At 38.5% G+C, this 25,196-nt stretch overlaps 5 protein-coding genes across 10 annotated transcripts; 1 reads left to right on the plus strand and 4 right to left on the minus strand.

Annotated features, from left to right (window-relative positions):
• Positions 1-119: 119 nt before the first annotated feature.
• Positions 120-870, minus strand: LOC105263386 (uncharacterized; the record flags this gene model as incomplete). Its single annotated transcript, XM_011299573.1, has 1 exon — positions 120-870. A coding segment is annotated over one exon (633 nt), but the record flags the coding sequence as incomplete, so codon positions are not given.
• On the minus strand, positions 781-13,045 carry Stacl (Stac-like). 3 transcript variants are annotated; one of them, XM_011299515.1, is made up of 13 exons: positions 12,648-13,043; positions 10,744-11,348; positions 9,563-9,816; positions 8,620-9,305; positions 8,407-8,518; positions 7,105-7,262; positions 6,946-6,996; positions 6,259-6,527; positions 5,561-5,722; positions 2,642-2,833; positions 2,297-2,540; positions 1,158-1,341; positions 781-1,032 (listed from the first exon to the last, which is right to left on the minus strand). In XM_011299515.1, exons 2-13 carry the CDS (start codon positions 11,090-11,092, stop codon positions 886-888), a joined length of 2,808 nt encoding a protein of 935 aa, XP_011297817.1. In that variant the 5' UTR covers positions 11,093-11,348; positions 12,648-13,043; the 3' UTR covers positions 781-885. The 3 variants fall into 3 exon arrangements, with proteins under 3 accessions (XP_011297817.1, XP_011297818.1, XP_011297820.1); XM_011299516.1 differs by lacking the exon at positions 2,642-2,833 and having other exon boundaries at positions 5,561-5,725; XM_011299518.1 differs by lacking the exons at positions 781-1,032; positions 1,158-1,341 and adding an exon at positions 1,353-1,606 and having other exon boundaries at positions 5,561-5,725; positions 12,648-13,045.
• Positions 13,046-14,577: 1,532 nt separating this feature from the next.
• Positions 14,578-18,733, minus strand: Rab3 (RAS oncogene family member Rab3). Of its 3 annotated transcripts, XM_011299521.1 has the most exons (5): positions 18,631-18,733; positions 18,476-18,573; positions 16,716-16,937; positions 16,285-16,575; positions 14,578-15,978 (listed from the first exon to the last, which is right to left on the minus strand). In XM_011299521.1, exons 3-5 carry the CDS (start codon positions 16,935-16,937, stop codon positions 15,823-15,825), a joined length of 669 nt encoding a protein of 222 aa, XP_011297823.1. In that variant the 5' UTR covers positions 18,476-18,573; positions 18,631-18,733; the 3' UTR covers positions 14,578-15,822. The 3 variants fall into 3 exon arrangements, with proteins under 3 accessions (XP_011297823.1, XP_011297822.1, XP_011297821.1); XM_011299520.1 differs by having other exon boundaries at positions 18,476-18,733; XM_011299519.1 differs by lacking the exons at positions 18,476-18,573; positions 18,631-18,733 and adding an exon at positions 17,066-17,310.
• A 703-nt stretch (positions 18,734-19,436) lies between these two features.
• Positions 19,437-23,713, plus strand: LOC105263354 (dynein heavy chain 6, axonemal). 2 transcript variants are annotated; one of them, XM_011299523.1, is made up of 9 exons: positions 19,437-20,003; positions 20,429-20,810; positions 20,989-21,194; positions 21,354-21,540; positions 21,664-21,836; positions 21,894-22,295; positions 22,358-22,589; positions 22,746-22,895; positions 23,003-23,713. In XM_011299523.1, exons 1-9 carry the CDS (start codon positions 19,849-19,851, stop codon positions 23,612-23,614), a joined length of 2,499 nt encoding a protein of 832 aa, XP_011297825.1. In that variant the 5' UTR covers positions 19,437-19,848; the 3' UTR covers positions 23,615-23,713. The 2 variants fall into 2 exon arrangements, with proteins under 2 accessions (XP_011297825.1, XP_011297826.1); XM_011299524.1 differs by lacking the exon at positions 19,437-20,003 and having other exon boundaries at positions 20,720-20,810; positions 20,941-21,194.
• A 50-nt stretch (positions 23,714-23,763) lies between these two features.
• On the minus strand, positions 23,764-25,152 carry LOC105263353 (nurim homolog). The gene is made up of 3 exons (XM_011299522.1): positions 24,795-25,152; positions 24,249-24,732; positions 23,764-24,166 (listed from the first exon to the last, which is right to left on the minus strand). The coding sequence occupies exons 1-3, from the start codon at positions 24,922-24,924 to the stop codon at positions 24,043-24,045; spliced, it is 738 nt and encodes a 245-aa protein (XP_011297824.1). The 5' UTR covers positions 24,925-25,152; the 3' UTR covers positions 23,764-24,042.
• Between the last annotated feature and the right edge of the window lie 44 nt (positions 25,153-25,196).

A 25,196-nucleotide genomic window follows, 5' to 3' on the forward strand; every position in this document is an offset into this window, starting at 1 on the left:
ATATCAAGTGTCAAATGACGCATCTCTTCATTCCTCCATCCGAATTCTGAAGAAATATAAATAAATCAAGAGGGGTGGTGATCGGCGAGATGCAAGGAAGGAATCAACGATTGATAACAAGAAAACAGAATAGATTTCTTGGTTGCAATTTATTTGCATTTTACATATCGAGAAACAGATAAAAATTTGACAAATAAAAAAATAACGAAGCACTGAAATCGACGATGTAGATAACGTCTACATAATTGAACATCGTTTGACATTATACCTATATTGTTGGTCCACATGATTGACGCTAAATACCTTGAGTAATTTATCGGTGTCTTTGAAGTAAGTCTGTCTCTTGGTCAACGTAACTTTCTTTCTCTTTCGGCTCTTCATGAAATTAATATTCTTTCTGCGAGTGGAGGTGAGCTCAAGCATCTCCTCAAGGCGTACACGTATAGGCCATCCATTATCGCTGTCAGAATTATCATCGAAGGGTAAACCACCGTTGTAATAAGCTGTCTCACCTATCTCATTTAATACACGTGAATTGGTTAAATTTTCAAAGGCTTTTATTGGATAATCGGCTAATTTAACGCTCTGCACTGAAGCTGAATCGTAAACGCGTACTGGTCGCGCTAATGAGGATCTCCTTCTTGCTTTTTGCTGAAAATTAATGGGACTTTTGTCACCGCTGCTATCCCGGTGTCGATCGTTAATGCAATTTTTTAAAATAACTCTCGGATGGGCTACACTATCGTTCCCAGGCGTTTCATGATGACAATATTCGTTACACTGGAGGCAGTCGTAATATTTATCTGAGGACTTGGGTCTGTGTAGATCATTGTTCCATCGACTCTTTGAGTATGAACCTTTGCTTGGTACTTTCGGAGGCTTCTGTCACACCTCCTGCAGGTACTTAACGGGACAGAGGGTATCTCTTGAACGAACATCACCTTCTTCTGTAACGTGTCCTGACGATCGAGTATCGGCTGCACAACGCACCATCGCTATACCGTCTATCTCTTCTCCAACTTGAATCACGATCTGGTGATTAAAAATTATTCAGTCAATCATCATCAGAAAATACCGGAAAATGGAAATGGCAATTGAGTCATTTCCTCATTCAGTTACTCCGACACGAAACAATATTAATTATTTATTTGATTGACCTGATCACGCAAGAGGGTGACTGAATCAGCCAATTGTAGGTTCCTCGTGACCTGGAGGGTTTTCTGTCCAGACTCAATCCGCATGACGTAGGCACTGGGAAAATATCCAGCTCTACCACCGAGACATTTACCTTTCCACCAATCCTTCTCCGATTTATCGATCACCGTCACCTTATACCCGGCCCTTTTAAGTCATGAAAAAAAATCCATCATTAAACTAAACATATCAAATATCAATTTTAATTGCAACGGAATAGCCGTCACGACGTGTGAAAGGGAGAATATTCTTATTTTTCTTGGGTGAAATTTTTAAATACAAAAATTTTGGAATACAAGAAGAGCACCCAGCTCAGGGGGGAACTACTGGACTAGTGGAACATCTCGATTCTCTCAGAGCATAAAAAGAATCGGAAAATATCCCTCGAGTTTCTTTGTAGCGACTAGGTCACCTGAAACCGGAGATAAAATGAATCTTTCTGAGAAATAGTGTTACCATGAAAATCAAATTCTCCTTTTCTCCAGCGCCACGGGGAGCACCAATTCAACATGACAGAAGGGCTCGGGGGTGGGTGTCAAGTGCCAAAAGCTCCGGTTGCCTTTGTGCGAGTGACATTGAGCGTCGGTTTCGCGCGTCACAACGCCCGTTTCAATTTAAACGGTGAAGTTGTTGAAAAAACATTGAAGTGAAATGTGATAAAGTGTTGTTTCCGTGTACAATGGGTCGAGTGATTGTTTATCCGAAATGTAATGTGACTGAGGGTGAGGAGTTGAATTTACAAGAACCTATTACAGAGGCTTCACGTCAATTACCTACTGACAGATTAAACACTACCTTCAAAACTTTACACGAACATTTTCCACTAGTCAATTTCGGCTCACGGCTACCATAATTTCTATTACGATGGATTTTCAGTTGACAACTAATAAAAACTATTGGAAAAGATATCAGATAGTACCTAATTACTCCCTATTAATTCCTTAATTTATTCTGTCAACGTATCAGGCTCTTCATTATTAAAAAAAAAAAGTTTGATGTTCTAACTCTCCGATTCTCCAATAAAATCTACAGAATTCTGTTATTTACTGTGTGCATATGACTTGATTATGTTTAAATATGTAATAAATGGACGAAACATTACTTGAGATCCAGTTCATCTCGATGACGAGCCTCGAAGTTGTAGAGAACGACGTAAAGATTATTGGGTGGTAGCACCCGTTTATTAGGCAATGCCAGGTGATTCTGATTGTTCATGTGAGGCGATGGGCACGGCGATGTGCTTGCTGAGGAGTACGACTTGTCGTTATCATCGGGTAGTTCCATGCTGGACATGCGAATAGCACCACGTGCATGTCTGTGAGCCATTTGTGTCGAGCTGCATGGAGCTAAAATCAACATTCAACCCCCATCTCAGTAAATCATCCATCAACCCCTTGATCGTTTCAGTGACATCATGCATTGATGTGAATTGAAATGCTTTGCTTACACAGTCGATTGATACTACTACTGTCCGAGTGTCTTGGTGGTGTTCCCTCTTTATGATTAGGTGTGTAATCCCGGGGACGATGACGGACATGTGCTGAGCCCTCCGGTGAATCCAAACTCAGGCTCTTCATCCTCAGGTTCAGCCGCTCTCTTCTACGTTGCGGACTGTGTGGCGCTTCGTGTTTCATGATATCTATTATGAGTTCAGCCCTTCTACCGTAATTGTGCTCGATGCTCGATGTCGTCTAACGTGCGACTGATCGTTCGTGAATCAGAGACTCGAAATCATGAGGATTCACTAATTATCCACGTTTTATCGGCAAGTCCACGCGAAATTTTTATCCGTTTCGCGGGAGTTGAGGTGAAAGATATGGATCGGACTTTTTTGGATTCTATTTCAATTTTTTATTGTTTCGGATTTTCGGGGATCATTTTTCTGGAGTGATTTTTACACATTTAGAAATTCATAGAAAAAGGCTGAAATACTTTTTATTGGGGACAGTATTTATACGATTATTCAGCATAAAATTTAAATTGAAATTCAATCCGAAAAAGTCTTCGTACTTTTCTCTCAACTCTGCAATTACGAGTAATTAATATGAATTTTTCATTCTGTAGGGAAATAATTATTTGGAATAAACGGGTATTTGTTCTTTTGGGAAGAAAAAATTCCGAGTGATTGTTCCAAAAAATGATTTTCCCAGGGAATAATTTGCGCATTGATTTGGATAAATGTCCGTTTTGAAAATAATAACATGTGGGAACCTCTTGACTTGAATGAACTATCGAGTCTCAGTTCTTTCATACGATCGTTTATACTACTGTCTAGACACTACAGGAATATCTATTCACCTATTTTTATCTATGTCTCAATGGACGTATGTCATTAATACCTGATTGGCACGTTCGACATTAGCCTCGAACACTCATTACGTTCACATCGCTATCACAAGTGGGGATTAGGGGGTGGAAAAAATGACAGACATGTGGTGAAAGTAATCCGGGAATTAACCAAATCGAATATATACGGCTCCAGAACGTGCCACTGGGTATCACATATTTACATATATATGGGCATTCGTACGTGCGTGTTTCTGGTATGTGCATACGCATCATGAGAGATTTCAACCTATGGGAAATGGGAAACACCGGGAAATAATTGGGAGAGAAATTGTGCGTTGAGTGCGTTGAGTGCACTGAGAAAATATTACTTATGCCAAAGAAAATTTTATTCCCACGACTCCATTTGAGTTATTTAATTTATTCACCGTGGAATTATATCCAGGATTATTTTATTTATTTTGCTTAATTGATGATATTTTAAATAAAAAAATATCAGGTGTAATATTTTCACAGTGTACTCATAAAAAATTATTCAAATGACAAAATTACTTGTGCAGAGTAAATTTCCAGGGCAGAAATGTCTTTTATATTTTTCTGTGGTGTGTTTATCGAGGGGACACGACTCGGTTCATAAGTCATCATCGAATATTTCTTAGCAAAGTTATTTTTGGTGAGTAAATGTCTTGACCACGTGATGGGAATGACAATATTTGGAGATTGGGGGAAGAGGAAACAACTTTTTGATTGCACTGGGCAATATCCAGTCTCCAGTATTTTTTATCTTTAAGGGATTTGAACACCCCGATGGGGATTTTTTTTTTTCCCTCACCAACGGTGATTCCTACGTAATGGTAGGGGCTCTTCCTCGGGGGTGCTGTCTTCGTCGGGGCTGGTGGGCCCCGAGCTATTTTATTCGATCGCGGTATCAACGCATTTTTCTCAATTCATCAGTTTTTGGGATCGCGTTTCCGACGAAGTGGTGAGGAAGCTGTGACTGAACCCGGTGGTGAGTTTGAGGTGGTCGGGGCAATCAGAACCAGGGGCTGGCCGAATGGTCGTGTACCCGAAGTAGATCCACCGCTACCACGCCCTAACCAATTGCAAGCAATCAGGTCACATTTTTCAGGATTAAATTTGGGGGTGAAATCGACCCTAGGTCTTCAATTAATAATATTTTTTATATCAAATATTGTTCTTCCGATTATTATAATTATTCACCTTTCAATCTGATATTTTCAATTAACAGGATTTATTGTGAGAAAAATCCGCAGTGAATCTCTGGCAATAGGCCATAGCCTGAGGCGAAGTAAAGTGGTAATATTTCCGAAAGTATGGGGGATAATGAAATTTTTGTTATCACCTTTTTTATAGAGAGAGCCGAGAGCTCGAAGAAAGTTTATGACGAAAACTTTGATATCTCCGTTAGTTTCGGAAATATTATCGAAAAACTGATCGATGAAAAAAGTCGAATCTTTACCGTTTATCTCAAAAAACATTTATCATTATATTTCGGTTTTATCAACCACTTCTTCTTCGCAGATTAACAAATAATGAATTAATACTTGAAACAATTCAATTAATCAATGAATTAAAAAAGATAATCGTCGATTTTGCCCCATCCTCTCATACTCTAATTAAAATTTCAACGGATATCAAAGTCAATTCCCGACAACTCTAGATGAGTTGAAAAAATTCTGATTAATCTTGTTAATTTCCTCTTTAACTAAATACAACTGATAAGCTGGATGAAAAATATAATTAACTGCTTCCCCAGCCGTGAATTGAGGTGAATTTTCCGTGAGAGTGTAGGAAAGCCGGGGTCAGAGGGTATAATTAAAAAATCACCAGACCAAACAGCTGATAACTCCATGGCATACCAAACCGAATGCACAAACGCAATGAAGGAGAGGGTAATAATAAATAATGACAATGTAAATAGCCGAATGTGGATGATTATTGTCGGATTATTTTTAGTCACTCCCTGAGGACGAGTCGTGTCCCTTGCGGTGGTAAAATGTCAAGTGATATGGCACAGGGTGAAATGGTTGATTAATGGTTGGATGGACGTGTGTCTTACCAGAAGTGGACGAGGAGCAAGGATGGGATGTTGCTGCACTCCTCGTTGATAATGGACCTCCACTCGATGCATGATCTACTGTTGGAGGTGTTGGTGGTGAATTTGTGGCGTTACCACGGATTTCACCTGCCTGTTTCAGCACCTGATACGTGGCATCCACGCCTGCTGGGTATACGATATTTATGAACATCGTCACGAGTGTCTATCAATGCCTCGATTTTTTTAAACATCTGATACACTCGGATTACGCAGTTCGTAGAAAAAAAAAATCATCAGAAATTCACTATTTTCATTTCACTCATCATCTCATTAACGGGAATAATTTTATCCTTTCATTTTTCCATACGCTATGATATGAATCGTTCGTGAATTATTACAATGACAGGAATTGGAGGATAATGATGCCGTATTAAATAGCGATAAGCTGATCAATCAAGCGAAACTGAAAAACAATCGATTGTTTATCCACGATAAAGGGTGTTGAGTTGAATAAAATAATAATCTGGATGGTGTGAACAAAATGCCATTCAGTGTTAGACAAATCTGATTAATCGCCGGGGGTGCACCTCGGGCGATACAACTCCAATAAAAAATATCATCGCCATCTCGTTAGAGCCAATAAATAAAAAATGTTAATTGGAAATTCCATTAGCTGGTGGACGTGATGTGATTATTGAATTATTAAATTCATTACTCACTGTGCTCTGTCAATGTTTCATCGGCGTGCGCTGTCATCTTTTGACGACGCAGTAAAGGAATACCACCGGCACGTTTTGGTGCTAGACTTGGACAATTGCTCGGTTGCACGAGACTTATGCAGTCAGCATGTGCATTGACCTTACAACCCCGACATCGCAATCCCTGTCGACTGTGGCCACGCAGTACTTGACCGCAGCCATCGCAGGGTGTTATTTTACGGTATGTGTATTCGCGCCACTGGTGTCCACCTTCTGATTCCAAATTTTTTCTGCAATTCCGAGGGTAAAGGTCAGACTTCTCCATATTTTTATCCGACTATCTGACCTACAGAAATATTTCTAGCAGAATTTTCACGGAGTTTTCAAGAAATTTCATTTGAATCTTCAATTTTCCATTAAAACTTCAATTTTTAAATCGATCATGAATTAATTCTATAGGAATTTCATGTGACATTGTTGTTATTAATAATTCAAGACTTTCTCCTTGAAATTTCAATGAATTTTCTGTAATTTTTTACAGACTTTTTTTTACAATTGAGTGAAATAATTGAAGATTATTCCTAATAAATAATTCCTCTCAACGCGACGTAAAATCCCCCAATTTTCTCACTTCGTCCTTTTTTTCCCATCAAGAGAGTAAATCTCTTGAGAACCCCCATGAATCCCAATGAGATTAAAATTAATCACCTCGACATGGCAACCACCGTGGAGACAGCATGGTACATGGTTTGCTTCCCTCTTTGACACAAAAAACCGCAGGTACGTTAACACAAGTTAGCAGGAACAAAACAGGTGGATTAATTCCAACGTGGAGTCTCAATCTACTCAAGAAGGAAAACAACTCACTTGTCCCCAGCAGATGTGCCAGTTGGTGAACTAGTCTTGAGGCTCTTGAAAGCCTTGAGCCACTTGTGCTTAGTGTTGCTACCAGTGGATCCATTTGACATTTTTCGATTGTTGATGCCATCCAGTGGTCCCATGTCACTCGCACCAAAAAGTTCCTTCTGCAGACACAACACATTGAGCCAATAAAACTTGAGACTCTATCCTCAACAAAATCACGAGTAATTTCAACAAACAACCAATAAATCATTGAACAATAAATCCCACATCTGCCCTGCTAGACAACAAATTCCAATTCAGTGGTAAAACCAAATGGTAAGACCCAATAATCAACACAATATTCCATTTAACCACTGAAATTCACATTGAATAAATGAAATATCATTGTTACTAACTATTCGTGTACGCAGGGTCGTCCAACCCATCTCGATTATCAATAACAATATGCCAATAAATTTAAAAACTGGTATCGATGATTTTTTCCCCTGACCTAGACAGCCACTACCACTGGGATAAATTCTCAGTGGATATGAGAATAGCCCGAGAAAGGTTGAATATGACCCAGTTGTTACAGCGCATGTCACACCGATGATTGCGCACAATATCATTTCATTTGCTCGGTATTTTCTATTTGTGTTAATATTTTATACATCGAGAGGCAACAATGCTCTATTTATTCAAGAGTGTTTGGATATTTGTGGAATAATGAGGTACACTTGAGATGGATTATTGATGGCAAGTGGCCTTTGTCCGAGAAGAATACCCTGATCAAATCGCATTCACGTTTCAGATCAGAGATATCAATTTATTTAACACAATGTACGTACTCCCTAAGCACTTCATCGTTAATGACATCAACCGAGTGGAAAAGGCCGTGCACGATCAGACGTACCGATATTCCGTTCAATATACAACTAATTAACATTCTCCCTAAATAACAATATCACACTGAATAAAAAAATAACTCCTTCATATTCTCCCTTAAATAGAATAAATTACCCTCTTGCAATAATAACTCCTGAGAGGAGTATTTTTCAATTGCTCTCAGATTATGAGTCGCCAATTATTTTAAATTCCTCTCAATGACTTCTATTTATTGTTCATGAGTTTCAATGATTGTTAATACCACGAAATACTTGAGGATTGAATGATATATTTTTTTTAAATAATTGTGTTGGATATGGATTAATTTATTATAAAGTGATAAGCTCCTTGAAATTGATCGTCTCAACGGATAAATAGTCTGAAAATAGACAAAATATGAAGGAGTCCGAGATAATGACAATGGAGTAAAGAAAAAATTACCTGAGCTTGCACAGCAGCTAGATGCAAATTGGCAACACCAAGGTCGAAGCGTTTCATGGATATATCTTCCTGTAACTCAGCGACTTTAGTGAAGAGGCTTCCCTCGGCGCTCCTACGAAAACAAAAGGTACATTAATGAGATTAGTTATGCTGTGGTTTCCAAACGGCATACGTGCATTAATATCCAATAAGTGTATAACACATGTAACTTACTTGCGCTGAATTCGAGTTGATGCATCGAGGGAGTCCCTGAGTCTACCGATTTTCAATGTGAGATCGTCAGCCTCTCGTCGGAGCTCCTCGAATGTATCCTGGGCTGGTGGTGCTCCAGTTGGAACAATTTCATCTTTCAGAATTGGCACCGAGTTTATTCTGTCTGTGGGAAGTTGGTCAGCTGGTGCTGGCGCCACGAACAGCCGACGTGGGGGCTTTTTACTGACAGCTATCGATGATAAATTTCTCGCCAACGATTGAAGATCACTCTGGGGGCTAATGGCGTGTGCCTCCTTCGTCAGGGCTTGATAACGTCGTGATTGCTCAGCTGCTCTCTCATTACTCGCCTCTGATATTCCAGTGATACAATTGCACGCGATGTTGCTCAACTCCTCGTAGATGTCTGATATCTCACCGAGAAGACTCGGGAGACAGTGAATCTGGTAGTACTCGTTTAGGGCATTTGTCGCGTGTAGTTGGAGGACGTAGGCGTTGTGGGACTCTAGGTAACCTCGACGTTGAGTGCTCCACTCGTCATCACCACTTCCAGCACCTGATACACTCGGGCTGTCGATGCTGCATTTTAAAAAGCCATCGTATGCCCTTTTGTAGTTGAGGCGGGCTTTTTTCAATTTTTCCTCCGTTTTAGATACCACTTGATCGTATGCCTCACGATGAGCAAATACCTGGGGATTTTGTTCGGTTATTGCATTTCGGGGGCTTTCAAGTCATCTATTTTTTTTTTCTCTCCTATTCAGGAATATCTACGCGGATGGGGATATCGATATTTTTGTGACAACATTTTTTTCTATTTCATCTCTTTGTAATTGGATTTGGAGGAAAGGGTTTTTGTGTTTGGATTCACGAATATTGATCGAAATCACTGGATTTTTTTACAGGCAATTATTCACCTGAAATTTCACATTACGATATTTCTCATTACCTTTCGCGATTGTAGTTTCTTGGGGAAACTGGCCTCGAGGGTCGGTCGGGACAGTTGTTTGAGTGTCGTGGCTAGATCGAGGTGGGAGGAGGCGTCTGTCTCAACTTGTCGCAATAAATTCTCCCAGATTCTTTTCATTCCACCGATGTCACCTCTCATATCGCCTGAACGGCTTCGAAATTCATCGACCAACCGACGCATGTTGGCACCATGAATGTCCATGGCAGTGCCCAACTCCTGAGCAAACTCGGACACTGGAAATATTCCAATACTCAAAACGTGCATCCTCATCTTATCAACAGAATTATTATCCCGAATTAATTTAGATATCCACGAATTCCAAGGCATGATTCCCAGCAAGTTGCCATAAAGACTTGAAACTTTGAAAACTAAAACACCAGTCGTGACAGTCCAGTAAAATAAAAATAAACGAACGGATCAATAAGACAATCCAATAACTCATAAAGTCGACAAGTCATAATTACCCCCCGACTGAGCCTATTTAACCGAGAAGGTGGAAAAATCGCCCCCCCGTTGTCGCGCATAACTAGATTCCCTCTTGGCCTATATTCATAAGCCACGCACGATATTAATGCTACGAAGTGTATCGTATGTACAAACAAAGGGTGACAGGGAGGGTGAGAAAAAAAAAAAAGATGAAATTCCATGGGTCGGATATCATACAGAAAACGTGTTTAGTCAGGGGTTGACCTGAATTCAGGTGGGGCGAATCAATACCCTGCCTATTCACCTCGCAGTTACCGTAGCAACCAGACTCCTTGCTTTATTAAATAAGTAATATTTAGTGTATAGGTGGGCAGGTGTGAAAGGGCCACTTCTGGTCACTCCTTGTGTCCAGGTACATTGTACATGGTGCTGATGGGGATGAGGGGGATGAGGGGGATGAGGGGGATAAAGGGGATGGTGGGATTGATGGAGTTGATGGAGTTGATGGGGTCGCAGGGGCTGATGGGGCTGATGGGGCTGAATGGGGCTGAATGGGGCTGATTGGGCTGAATGGGGCTGAATGGGGCTGATTGGGCTGATGTTGCTGATGAGTTTTGTGAGTGCCTGTTAATTTCTCACCTGAATCATACCTTTGTAAAAGAATTCTCACATCCTGGATGATTATGTGGTACGTGTGGCTGAAAATAACACAAGCAATTGTCCTCAGTACTCACCGGTCTGTACGAGTTTGAGAGCGTTGCCATTGTGCTGCTTGAGAGATTCATTGAGGGTGGCATGTGTCAATTCCTTGAGAGGGTTGGTACCCTCCTCACCGTTACTCCGATTGTTTTGCATAATTGGATTGCTCCTCGGGTTTTCGTTTGCTCTGGATTCAAACACCAAATAACGCCAACTCTTTACACTTCTTGCCCGTACTTTGTTGATATTTTTTTGACACACAATGTTTAGGTCTTTGGAAATAGTCGCCTCGTGATTTATTGAATTTATTTGGGTATTATTCAGCGAACGAATTGGATTCTCGTAGATTTTAAGAAGCTCCTCCGCCGGGTAAATAACGTACATCCCCGCACAGAGTCCTTGGATAATTCATGTACCTTTTGGTATTCTTGGGGTGTCCAGACATCACGATTATATTCATCGTTCATTATTTCGGGGTGTGAGCGACTGTTTTTTATTGTTTTTTGATTTTTGGGTGATTCACTTAGGGTGCACTTGAAGGACATTGTCGCTGACGGGGGGAATTTTTCTGGGGGTTGTTACACTTGCGTTGGTGCGGGGGGGGCTCGCAGGGTACGCGGGGGGCTACATTGTTATTTTCCTGGAACATCAATTATCGGAATTGATTTAAACATGTCCATATCTAAATAAATGAACTATCTCATTTGCATCATTTTTTTATAACTATTATAGACTGATTTGAATAATAATTTGTTTATAGATTAAAAAAAAAATTTTTTATGTGCATTTCAAGGATATTTTCTTGAAAATCGATGGTATCGTGGAAAAATCTATAAATAATGGATTGAATAATAACAAAAGAGGGGAGAAAAATAATATATCTTCTGTAAAAAATGTAATTTCGTTAAGTGCAGATTATTTACTGCTGTATGTCATTCGGGTTGATTGTGGGCGGAAGTCCCCACCAAAAGGAAAATCGGGAGTTGAGGAATAATCCTCAGAGAGAACAACGAATTCGATTAGACAATCCGATTTTCCGAAGTTGGAGCATCGACGGGAGAACTCGACGTAGATCGGTATTAGATTAATTACTCGTATATTTTTGCGGGTGAGATTCGCCTCTGAATTCCCCAAATCAGGTTAAACCGTCGATCTTTGACCTCAATTCATCGCTATCCTATTTATACCGAATGAAAGCAGCCAAGAACATCGGTAAAATGAAATTAGGAAGTCATTAGGACGAGCCCCAGCTCCAACGTATCTTGGGGAAATGTTGGATCGAGTCCCCAAGAGGTAGACAAAATTTTACAAGTCAAAGTACTGGCAACAGTGTTAAGCCCGATGTTCCAAAAATAAACCAACACTTGATCTCCCACTCGTATCCATCAATGTTTTTTTTTTTCCCAAACAATCCCAGTGCCGATTGATATTACATAATTTCCGCGGTATCAACGATTTATTTCCAAGCGGGAATTTCACATTCATAAAAATTCACCCGATCCCTCGAAATTGCGGAAAGCAACGAAATAAATGTTCAACCAAAGGTCAATCACCATCCCCCATCAGATACAATCAATATCGTGGATCAGGCGTTGCTCCAGCGAGAAAGATTTTTATTTACCAAACGTTAAATAATTATCCCGTGTTTTAATCGGACTTCATCGAGTCTAGGGAGAAAAGCCTCGAGCTCTTGGCAATACTCTAAGAGGATTTAATTATACTTTGGCTATATATAGTGACGACATGACCACTAGCAATACACTAGTAAATAACGGAATACATAGAGATATTGCTGGAGGAGAATTGAGGGATGTAATTAAGGAGTGAGAGTAATTAAAAAAATTGAAGCAATTGTTGGGGAATTTGGGGATTCGGGGGATCTAACGGTGGGTGATCATTTCGTTGGATAATTATTATTGATTTAAATGATCGTATGTACCTCTGGTGATAATACACTATCGGAGGGTTGACTCGTGCTGAATTTTCAGTGATAACGAAGAACGGTCCTCCCTGTTCGGGATTCCGCGCACTACTGACTCTAGTGCCAACCGACTTGGGGAAACAACAGCTATCAGCCCATCTGTCTTCTCAAGCACATATTCCACTGATGCTCTTTATTTTTTTAAATTCCCCTCCATTTTAATACGTGTCAGCATCCCCCACCACTCCTCAAACAATATCAATGCCCAATTACCAGTTATTTTCACAAATAATTAATTAATTACTCGAATTGTGTTATTGCGGTGGAATCGGTAATTCTGATGTTGAGACGAAATGACACTGCATCATCATTTTATTCACGCAATATCCTACGTGTCACTGAAATAATAAATAAATTCCATCCGGGGGAGGCAATGTAAATTGAAGAATTTTATTTTCGGTAACATTAACTTGCGCACGCGTTAAACTTTCGGTATTCCCCCACTTCAATTGCACACCTACTGTCGGCCACGTGCATCCAGCCGACCTTCCGATCATCCGTGCTTTATTCATTAACTTATATATCTACGGGATGTTCAGTAATTCGGGTGTTCAATACCAATACCTCGACCACTCGGAAGACAAAATTATTTCCATTTTATTTTTGCGTTTTTCTGAGTTTTTTAAATTTTTTATTTTATTATTATGTATTAAGTCTCTGTCTTTGATGTAAATGCGTATGGTATATAATTGATATGTGATTCGTATATATTCGATTAAATAATGATGATAATAATATAGAATGTATTTTTGGATGTTGCAATTTGGCAGGTTTATTGTTTTTCTCGTTTTTAGATTTTATCCACTTGTTTTGTTTCATCGATCGCTTTTCGAAATTCCCAGATTTTTATCTATTTCCGTGAATCATTTATTAAGTATTGACTTTTCTGTTTGAAGTTATGGTTTTTATCGATTTGAGGGAAAATTGGAGTCGGAGATGTTTTATACTATTTTTGGTATTTGAAGTTTGTTAAATATAAACTTTTTTAGTATCGGGAATTAACAATAATCGAAATATTATTGAAAATTCACTGAAAACTTGAATTTTCAACATTTCCACGATTTTTCCGTGTCACTAGACCCGAAAATGGAAAATTCCCCGAATATTCAGGAAATCAAATGATTCGTCAATAAAAAAGTCGACAGAAATTTCCAAGCACTTTCCTCCCATTTTCCACCCGTGAAATCCAATGAAAATCTGTATTAATAAAATATCTCAAGATCTTCAATTGAAACTTCAAGACTAAAATTCTTACTATTCCGCGGAACGATTTTGGCTGACGTCTTGGTCGTCTGAATCATGACGAAAACCGAAAAGTTGGTGAGTGCCAACCGAATGTATAAAATACATTGTCCCAGGTTTTATTGTTGTGGGAGGAGGAACGAATCCATGAGAACTCCGAGAGTGCGGTAATAATGTTAATGGTCTGAGAAAGTTCTCTGAACCGCGAAGGGATGATTAATCTCAAGACCTTTGACGATAACCGCTTTACGGATCACCACTTTTTAAAATCCCTCCTCTATCCCCAGCCATTCAGAATTATGGAGCAATTATTTTAATCACTCAATCGTATCCTCCGAGGGAAAATAATGAATAGATAACGTGCGCTGTATCATCTGCACGATCGATGTGATTTAATCCAATCGATTTCAGCTCAACGATTCCATTCGATTATTGAAATACCCCCATAACATTTCACCAATAACCCCGAATTAACATTGCGCACTGAGCGCAATGATTCATTAAAACTCCATCCCTCACTTTAATTGAGCCATTAATTTTTTAACTATGTCTATGAATCGAAGAAGATTTAATTATTGTGATGGATTTAAACATTTATTTAAAAATTCCTAGATACCTGAAATAATGAATACAACAAATACCGAAGTAAATTATTTACCTTTTTATTTCTCGTAATACATTATTGTTTTGTCTTTCAATAACATTAGGCATGATAGTTACATACGATACAATACATACATACACGTGTCCTACCACCAAACTCACTCTCTCTCACCGTCTCCATCATTCAATAATTCCTCCGAGTAAGTAATTTCATGAATTACCAGAATAATATTGAATGAATGTACTCCGGTTAAATAATTATCTCTAATCGTCACGGGCAATTAGCCCTCTTTACACCGGTGTGCTCTCTGCAGTTAATTATTATGATCGGAATGGATTTTTTTTATGTTCAATCGGGTCATCAACATACATAGTGTATTTATATAATATAATCATAGGTAATCCTGTAATAATCGTGATGCAGAAAATTTCATAGCATTTTTTTTAATCACTTTATTATGCACCAACTCTCATTGATATCTAATCATTGCTGATTTTGCCACTAAAATCGGTCCCATAAAATTCACACAGATTATTAACGCGTACAATACACCTCGTTACACAATTAATCATAATAATAGTTGTAATTATATATATACAGAGGGCATTTATTTGGTTCTAATTGGAGTAGGTGGCTCAAGTTTTTTTGCACACGACAATTCTCGTGGTTTAGGCTTTATCATTAATTACTGGAGTTAATTGACATCTTTGGATTTTTTTACAGATCATTACTCCCGAGAAGCTGTCTCAATTGCTGTCAAGTGTCGTGTCTCGATGATAAATTATTCTGACGTGGGTAAATCATTGAAATAATTCGGTGATTTTTTCAAAGTGGAAATGGATATATTGCTGTCGTTCGCACTAAAACTTGCTCCACCACTTCGTGGTTTTTCGCTATTTAAACAATTGGAGATAATTAAAAAGAAGATATGCCCATTGGTATCAACTTGTTTTAATGCGCGATGCAGTCGTCAATTTGTTATATTATTTTTCTCATGTAAAAAAAATGTGATAACAGGTAAATAATCCGTACAAAAAGGAATTTCGGTGATTCGAGTCCCTAATCATGGATTTTAATAGTCGGAGAGTGTTGAAATGTCAACGAAAAAACATAATGTCAAAACCCGAGTAGAATAAACTAGTTTGATCAGGTGGTTCATCAACATGCATACGCTACGATCTATTCTCTGTGATCGCTCGCGTGTCGCTTCAATTTTTTTCCCTTTTAAACATTTTTTTCACATCTAATAATGCACGGATATATGCATTTACTTTTTTTGGAACATCTTTAGCAATTACAGTTAGTCGAAGCAGGATTCGCCGGTTGATCGGTTAATTTTTGGCCCTTGGCCTGGCCTGCACCACCAGCCATCAGAGTTGGATCATTATCTAAGGATTCACTCATCTTATCGCAGATTATGTCGACGAGCTGTTCAAACACCGCCTGAAGGACAATTCAATATAAAAAAATTATCAAAACCTTCCAGCAATTCAAATATATACCACCGAAAAATACAATAAAAACAATAATAATAATTCAGTGACAATTGTCAATTGTCAATTATCAAAATCTAATTGACACTGACATAATTAAAAATATCGATAATTCTGTGACGTAAATTTTAAGAAATATTGAGCAGTGGAATTAAAGAGAGGAATTGATGGGACTCGGGTAGTTTTAAAAGAAGGTGTTACTTCCGGATTTTTTCACGCTGAAGAATATTTGGGGACTTGAATAGAAAATTTATACCTTGACATTGATGTTCTCCTTCGCCGATGTCTCAAAGAACTGTACATTGAGTTGCTCTGCCAACTGTTTACCCCGTTCAAAACTTATGACCCGTTCATCCTCCATGTCACATTTATTACCAACAAGAATAACTTGAGCATTATCCCATGAATAAGTTTTAATCTGCGTGATCCAATCCTGAACTGAGTTGAATGATTCCTCATTGGTAATATCGTACATTAAAATAAAACCCATCGCACCGCGGTAATAGGCTGTCGTAATAGTTCTATATCGCTCCTGTCCGGCAGTGTCCTGAACATTAAATAATCCTCATTAACCAATAATTAGTACTCAACGCAAGAATAAAAAATTCTCTTCATGTATTTTACATTAATTTAATGACAAATGATATTTGAAAAAATGATTAACGAGTTAATGAATATCTCACTGACCCATATTTGAAGTTTAACTCTCTTATCGTGCCTGAAGACAGTTTTGACTTTGAAGTCAATACCGACGGTGGAAACGAACGCCGACGTGAACGAGTCGTCAGCATAACGAAATAAAAACGATGTTTTTCCCACTGATGAATTGCCGATAATCAGGAGTTTGAACATGTAATCGAAATTCTGGTCCGCAGCATCTTTTTGCCACTTTGGATCCTGCACTGCCATCTGTTAATATCAAACAAGGTCACCATTAATTTAATGTAGAGCAATATTGATTGTCGGGGTCACAATAAATTTATAGTACGTTATATTATATAAACAATAACTTTGTGAATTTTATTTCAATTGAATACCGAGTGGGTTATCTCGATTATAGATATCATTCGTGCCATCTTCGTACGGAGATTCAGACGAGATTCTCTCGATTTTTCATTCGTATCGGAAGTTTTCCTCTCGAACCACGTTTTCATTGTTATCGATTGCTCTGGGATTTACACGAGTTGTCCACAAATTATTTAATTTTTTGGTAAACAATTGGATGGGACTCTTAATTCAATTCGATAAGAACTGAAAATTATTTTGCACGTTATCCTCGGGAGGAAAGACTCTTGTGGCGATTGTATTCACCTGCTCGTTGTTCTAACGACTTTTTCTTATCGCACTATTCTCAATTCAATTGGTCACCTGGTAGGGCATTTACCGTTGTCAACAGGCGCATTAATCAACCGAAAGAAACCACTTGAGCAAACGATCTTACGTCTCAAGGGAGTGAATTACCGAGAGAAAATTCATTCATCAAGTCCTTCAAGTTCTCAAAAAAATATCCCACGTCTCGAAAAAAAATCCAAAATCCGCAGAATATTCAATAAAAATATGGCATACCAGAATTTTCCCGGGAAAATGCATCCCAGGACATACAATTCCCAGAATTCTTGTCGAATTGCAGTGAAGAATGCAGTAAAAAAATTACAATAAAAAAAGGGAAAAGCTGGGGAGTAGCTGTGGAATTTTTAATAAAACCTTGGACTCCAATTTTCCCATGAAATTTTAGCCGCTTCAATTTTTCTCTCAGAATTTTTCCAACATCTCGGTCTGATTGAGGATTAATCAATACTGAAATTGATGGACCCTCGTCACCTCATCCATCCCCCAGAAGTTCAAGTTCGAGACGATAAGAGCCTGAATTTTTTCGTGGTATCAATACCCAAGGAAAACAGTGTCAGAAGGAAATGGAGGTGATAGCGGTGAACTACTTTTCAATCCAAACGTATCGTACTCCCCGGAAGTGCACGTTAAAACGAGTTATCAATGCTGTGGCAAATGATAAACAATTGCGTGAAATAAATGTGGGCGATAATAAATCGGTCATGCTTGTCGGATAGGTACAGGAAAGTATGGAGAGCCTTGAGTGATGTGTATTGCCGAGTGAATGAGAAAATCGATAGATGAAGGCAGGGCCTGAGCCTAAAACACTAAAATTCATTCAGTATTCCTCACAACCAGAGATCAAAATCAACGATCACCATCACCAAATATTGACAGATGTATAAATACCAAATCCTCCCCATACCCATGTTATCCAGCATTAATGACGTCCGATGCTGATCATGACGTACGTCTCGAAACCATCACCAATTCCCCGAAATTCCCCAAAATTCCACGAAATTCCGGGGATTTATTTCCTCTCCCACCGATTTATTCGATTATACAATTGTTAATGGAAAATTTAATTCACTGGGTCAATGGGAATTGTTAATAATTACCTCGAACACTGGATTATTGCTGGGGATTATGACAGGCGCACGAGTATCCTCGGGTAGTCTGTTATAACTCGAGGTGCAATTGTGTTTTATTTACCTCACTACAAAAAAATTAAAAAAATAGGAAATCGGTGGTGATTTTTTTCTTGGTTTCTTACTCTCCGTGATGATTACTTGGATTTTACTTTTTTTTTTTAATAGGGTTTTAAGCAAACTGGCCCTCGGTTTAAGCGTCGTCGCACCACTGTAGCGGGCGCTACAGCTAAAATATCGACCATTTCGAACCCCCGCCCGTACCAATCATCGAATCGACCACTTGCGCCTGCGTGCGCAATATTTTCCTCGTAATATGTGCATGTATCATCGGGCACATCTAAGTGCATTTAAAAAGAAATATTTTGATTTTTTTTTCTTTCTATTTACATTTTTTCTATCATACACGAATTCAAACGGAAAATTGCGCGGGAAATTTGACAGGTTTTGGAATTTTAAACTTTTTATTGTGTGGTTTTTTTAAATAAATGGATATCGATTGTTGAAGAGTTACGTATGTGGAATGATGAATTGTCGAGTTTGTGGGAGTTTTCAGGAATTTTTACACGTTTAAGGGAATAATTACGTCACTCCGGATAATTCTGGTTTTACATTATTTATTTTGATAATAACTTTGATAAGGATGGGCGATAATGGAATAATAATAAGTGGAGGGATTGATTGGTGAATTATTCTGAAGGGGAAATAAAGTTCGGTGGGAGTTTCTGTAATTCAGGGATTTTGCGTCAGAGGGGAAAGTTATTAATCGAAGGGGAAGAAATAAACTCTTGGGGAAACATTGATTGAAGAATACATCGCCCTTGCAATTGCGCTAGTTATTAATTATTCAATTGGTTGATTATAACTTCGATGTAATGAATTCCACAATAACTGACGTTTTTTGTGAAGAGATTGTTAAATCCAAAGGGAAATGAGTCAATCGATCCGATTTTACTCGAGCCACTTATAATTATTCTAATTACCGAAACTCATCGGTAAATAGAGTTGGGAGAATTTATTTAAAGAATCCATTCTAATCATTCTAAATATAATTTGATATAAAAAATGAAATACTGAAATCGATAGCGAGAGAACTAGAGACAAAAGAACTTCTCGAGAAACAGTTGCATCGATTGAACTAAAAAATCCATGAACAGCAATAATTTGCATTATCGATCGCCCATTGTGACATTAACCGCAAATTGAAGAACTTATTAATTGAAAAATTCGAGTTCGATTGACCGGGGTAACAATTAAACCAATGAAATGAATTCTGTAATTTGATTCAACGCTCGTACATTTGACCCAGTTTTAACAACTCTAGTTGAATTTAATTAGTGAAAATGGGGGGAAATGTTGATGGATGGGGTCCTCGAGATGGTGAATTAAATCCTCTGGAAGTATCTGCTCTTGTCAGTGGAGATCGCACAGGTCGATTCGTTTACATAAGACACGCGTTCAAGAGATCCTCCAAGCTCTTCGCACCCTACACCTACAAGTTTGTTGTCATTCAGTCTAACTTAAGTATTCGAGTTGTTCTATATTTGAATTACTGTTATTTTTTATTACACCGAGTCACCCGTACATTACATTAAAATAGAACTGGGAAGGAGAATTAAGTGTTTTCGTAGGTGAATGAACATATTCATTTCCAAATTCATTTACAAATTAATTTCCTCAATTTTATCAACTATTTGTTCAACAATAATTACAATATTACCAATTATAAAAATTACTGTGAATTATTTTTCATTGTTTTTGTGATTTGAAAATGAAAAAAATTGTGATGGATTAATCTCTCGAGTTAATTACTCCGTTGTTTGGAGATATTCGATTAATTAATATCGAAATAGTCTCACATTTCTATTCGCACTCTCGTGGACGTATCGATTAATTGATTCCCGATTTAATTACCCGATGCAGGCTCGTCTCGCACAGAGATGTCAATCAGTGTTACATGACTGTAAGTGCTAGTGGTGTAACACTGCATATACCTGGTGAGATGACATTTACACCGTTATCGATGTGGAATCGAGAGTATAAAAAATATCTGATACTTGTCGAACTGAAATTATTCCGCGTTTATCGAACGTGGAAGGCGTTTTACGTCTGGAGGAGGACGATAATAACAGCGAGGATTACACGTGCCATGAAATTTATCCAGGATAATTTGTTCCTGTGCGAGGAGGGGCTCAGGACGGCCCTTATGAGAGCCCTAGACCTCCAATGGATCCTCGCCGAGAGTAATTTTATCAAATTGTCACGTTCCAAAGAAGAAACGGTTTTTCATTTCGTTGAAATTCAGGTTTTTATCAATTCAATTTGTTTTTATTATTATACACCATTTTTATTATTATATCATATAAATTATTAACCTCAATCATATTATATTAAAATAGATTATTAAATGAATAAAAATTATAAATCTATTATAGAATCAGAGGTGATGAATTTCTCAAGATAATTAACCAGTTTTCATTCAGTTTACGAAAATTGAGGACATGAAGGAGAAATTGAAGGTCTTGAGGGGATCAGCGGTGGATACTCTGATTGATGCCTGCGTGAATTCCCTGGCAGGTGATGGGTACCTAAATATTTCTGGAGGTGTTGGGGCTAGAAAGGAAGAGGACTCGAGTATGAGTTTTATCCAGGAAGCCAGGAGGAGGAATAAAATCGACAGGCTGTCCCGGTAGCAATTATTCAAACGCCCGGGGGTTGCAGATATTGTTGTAGATTTTTCAATTATTTAACATTGAAAAAATATTTATTCTTATTTATGAAGTGGAAATTCCCTGGGGCACAATTGCTCATTGCTCTCACCAAACAATCTTATTTTCGGATATTGCAGTTTCATTGGTCTCGCCGATTACATAAGCATTTTCTTGCTGATGAAATTACTTGAGAATACGTATTTCGAGTTTTTGAACGTGATAACCAGCTGCACGAAATTATTACCTGATGAAGAGCGATTGAAGAGTGATGAGAAGCTCGATGGAGCCGATGGAGATGATCAAGTCTTCGATTTGGATGTCAGGGTATTATTTTTATGGCCGAGAAATTTAATTTAGAAAGGAAAATACTTACGGAAAATAATTACGGGCAATTACTGGTAATTACTGGCGATTTCTTATCGGTACATTTCAGTTTTATTTTTTCAGTCTTATATCGAGATCGATATGATTTTATCGAATGATACCGGCGACGTCGCGATCGATCCCGCTTTGAAAATATTTCATTTAATTATCAGTAAAATTCAAAATCACTGGGAAAAGTGTTTGAGAGAAATCCTGGAGTCTCATCCGTCGTCTGTGCGTTTCGACAATTCTTTGGGGTAATGATCCTAATAATTCGATAATTAACGGGTGTACATGAATTATTCGATTGCTAGATCTGTAATTCCCTGCGGATATTCGAAATCTCGTGTGGGGGACGCTGAGCGTCTGTCGAATATCATAAAAAACAGTCTGCCCATTCAGAATTATAAAGAAGAGCTGACGAAAGAACTGAACTTGAACACCAACGCAGTGGATCTATTCTGCAAGCGTTTCGGGGTCATAGAGACATTTTACAAGAGCATGAGAGCGTGTACGGAAGAAATTATCCGAGGGAACGAGTCGATTGAGGTATTTAGAAATTGGTGTACCGAGTACAGAGAGAAGGAAGAGGAGATCGAGGAAATTGTCGACACTCAGGTCCTCGGAATTTTCATGGTGCACCTGGATGGATTAAAAACTCAGGCGTTATCTCTTCTGTTTTATAATCGTGGGATCATTGCGGATGTCATACCCAAGTACATTATTTATTGAGCCCTTTTTTTATCGTCTCATTATTTTTTTATTGCTTTATAAATAGAATTGGAAAGTCCAAAGTTGATATTCTCCTGTCCAAGATATTAGACGACACTACTTACCTTGACACTGATCCAACAACAGCAGATTGTTTTGCGAATTACGTTGAATTTATCAATGACGCACAACGGAGGATTGATTCCATGGAAATCGATGGAGATTACGTTAAGGACCTGTACGATATCACGGAGGAATTCGCCATTCCAGTGGATCCTGAGGATTTCGCTAATTATCTGGTGAAAAATTGATTAATTGTTTTCAGACTAATTACTAGTCTCCAGAAATATTATGATCGGGCAATAATTTTCCTGCGTTTTTTTAATTTTACAAAAATTTATATGACTTCAGAAAAAATGCAGGATATTGAATAATGAATTTATTGATTATATTAGATGATCAACGTTGCTCTGACGAGTTTAAAAATTGCTGTCGCTGACCGGCTGAAAAAACGCGACGACTTGATAGCAAAATTTAATGAACAAATCAGTAATGACGTGAGGAAATTAACGGATGATGTATCAGTCATCAATGAATTAATATCAGTGAGTTTTTAATTGAATGATTAGTGGATTTTTTGTTTTTTTTTTTAATTCCGGCCCTTTCTGCTATGATTAGTGGATTGAATTTTAATTTAAAATGGAAATACCAGGAATCGTGGCTGCTCGATCCTGCGAGTGAACCCGCAATTTGCCTGAAGACTCTGAAAGACTTGGACTCGAATCTCCAGGAATGTATAAAAATAGTGGACAAGTACCAAGACTATCAGAAGTCCTTCGACCTGGAGACAATCAGACTGGACATCCTGGACCTGGTGCGCCGCGAAATTCATTTGCGAATTCTGTTGTGGGAGTGCATACTCCTCTGGGAGGAGAGCTCTCGGCGATGGTACGAGGGAGATTTCCGGGATTTGAATCCCGAAGAGATGACGCAGACGACTGACCAGCTGAAGGATAATGTCGGAGAGCTGGAGACGGGTCTCGGTCGCAGGCCCATCGTTTTGAATTTGAAGGAAAATGTTGGACAGGTCCGAGACAAATTACCAACGATCAGTTGCTTGAGGAATAAACATCTGCGGAGACGCCACTGGCTCGAGGTTGAAGCGATATTGAATTACAAGTTCAAACCGGATGTCAGAATCACTTTGACATTGATCGAGGGTCTGGGGGCGTTCGCATACTCCCAGGAACTGATGAATATTTCAGGGAGGGCGACCTCCGAGGCTAATCAGGAGGCTATTCTCAACAGAATTGATGATGCCTAGAGATGTGATCAATTTGTTGTGGAAATTCACGGGAAAATTGCTGTTCTCATTTAGAGAACAGGTTCACTTGTAATTTCACAAAATTGCAGTCTATTTATTACCAAGCGAGTGTTTCAGCTCAGAAGTCGTTAAAAGGAATAAATTACATCTGTGGGAATATGTATAAACGTTTATTTACAAAGGCACTACTTAATCCTTAAGTAATCGTAATGACAAGAGAAATTATAATTGAACACATAAAAAATCAATTCAACAGCGCAATCAGCACCAAGCAATTTTTTGCACTCGTCCATGAATTAAACTTGAGAAATAATTCCCGTATTGCATTTAGGAACGTCAACGGTTTGAGAAAGCTTGGGAAATAAACAGTTAATATGAAAATATTGTGACGCAATAAATGGAACGAACCCCTTGAATCGTAAAAAAAATCAGAATAATTCCCTTCGCTTTCTATCAACATTCATGGCATGATAATTATAATCTGCTTCGTCAATGGTCCACATTACCAGCATATAAATGGTGATTATCGAAGCCATGAGAAATCTGTCAATTCTGAAAAAAAAAAATGTGGAATTATCACAAGTACAATGACAAAATTACTTAAAAAAAATGGAATCACGCATTAGAAACTCACGTCATGAGAGGATGAATCCACAATATAATGAGAAACGCAGTGAAGCTGGGGTGTCTCATGTGCAGAAGATACCGTTGATATTCCCTGGACTTAGTGGACATTGGACAGGGCCTGTTGGATATTTTGTACCAGACCTGCTTCAGCCCTGTCAACTCAGATATATCCAGCATGACACATCCACTGTAGATGACGAACCACGCGAGAAAGTGGAACCCCGAGAACACGAGCCACAATTTATAGTTGACAGACGTGTCGATGTGCCATAACGAGAAAAACGGGATCACCTGCCAATTTTCCAGTATCAAGTGCAGAGCTGCAGCACTTGCTGCATTGTAGATACTTCTCTCTAATTCCAAGATGCAAAGCTTATCGTAAAATTGTTTGACAGATTTACTGCACATGAACGAGTGCTGCAACATGAAAACACTCAGCAGACAAGTGTTTACCATCAGGCCCCAGATGATTATGAGGTATTCGTCTTCCTCTGGAGGAAATAATTAAATGAGTAGTTAAACATGATCAATTGAAATAAAATCGTGGAATTACCTGTGGGGGTGTTTGTGCTTTCTTTATTGTAACTCTGGGAAGACGTGAAGTACATGAAATTGTAGAGCACGTGAAATGTGTAAAAGAAGCTGCTGGAGCTCATCAACAAACCCACAACGGTCGAGACCATGTTTGTTGTGTGTATTATGAGTTGTTGATGACATGTGCCCTATTTACACTCGTCTAAGATGAATTATCGGTTATTAATAAGCGCAGAGGTACTCCTGAAGAGGAGGTAATGATCCCATATTTACGACATAAATTCTAAAAAGTTGTTATGTAAATAAACTATAACAAGACAAAGCCGACAATTATGTCAAGACTACTTGAAGATGGGGGAGGAACTTCAGGGGTTAGGTTGGGCAACTCAATGCTGACTGAAGTTGTTTGAAGTTAGCTGTA

The sequence above is a fragment of the Fopius arisanus genome, unplaced genomic scaffold (assembly GCF_000806365.1).
Source record: "Fopius arisanus strain USDA-PBARC FA_bdor unplaced genomic scaffold, ASM80636v1 scaffold00014, whole genome shotgun sequence".
Lineage (NCBI taxonomy): Eukaryota > Metazoa > Arthropoda > Insecta > Hymenoptera > Braconidae > Fopius > Fopius arisanus.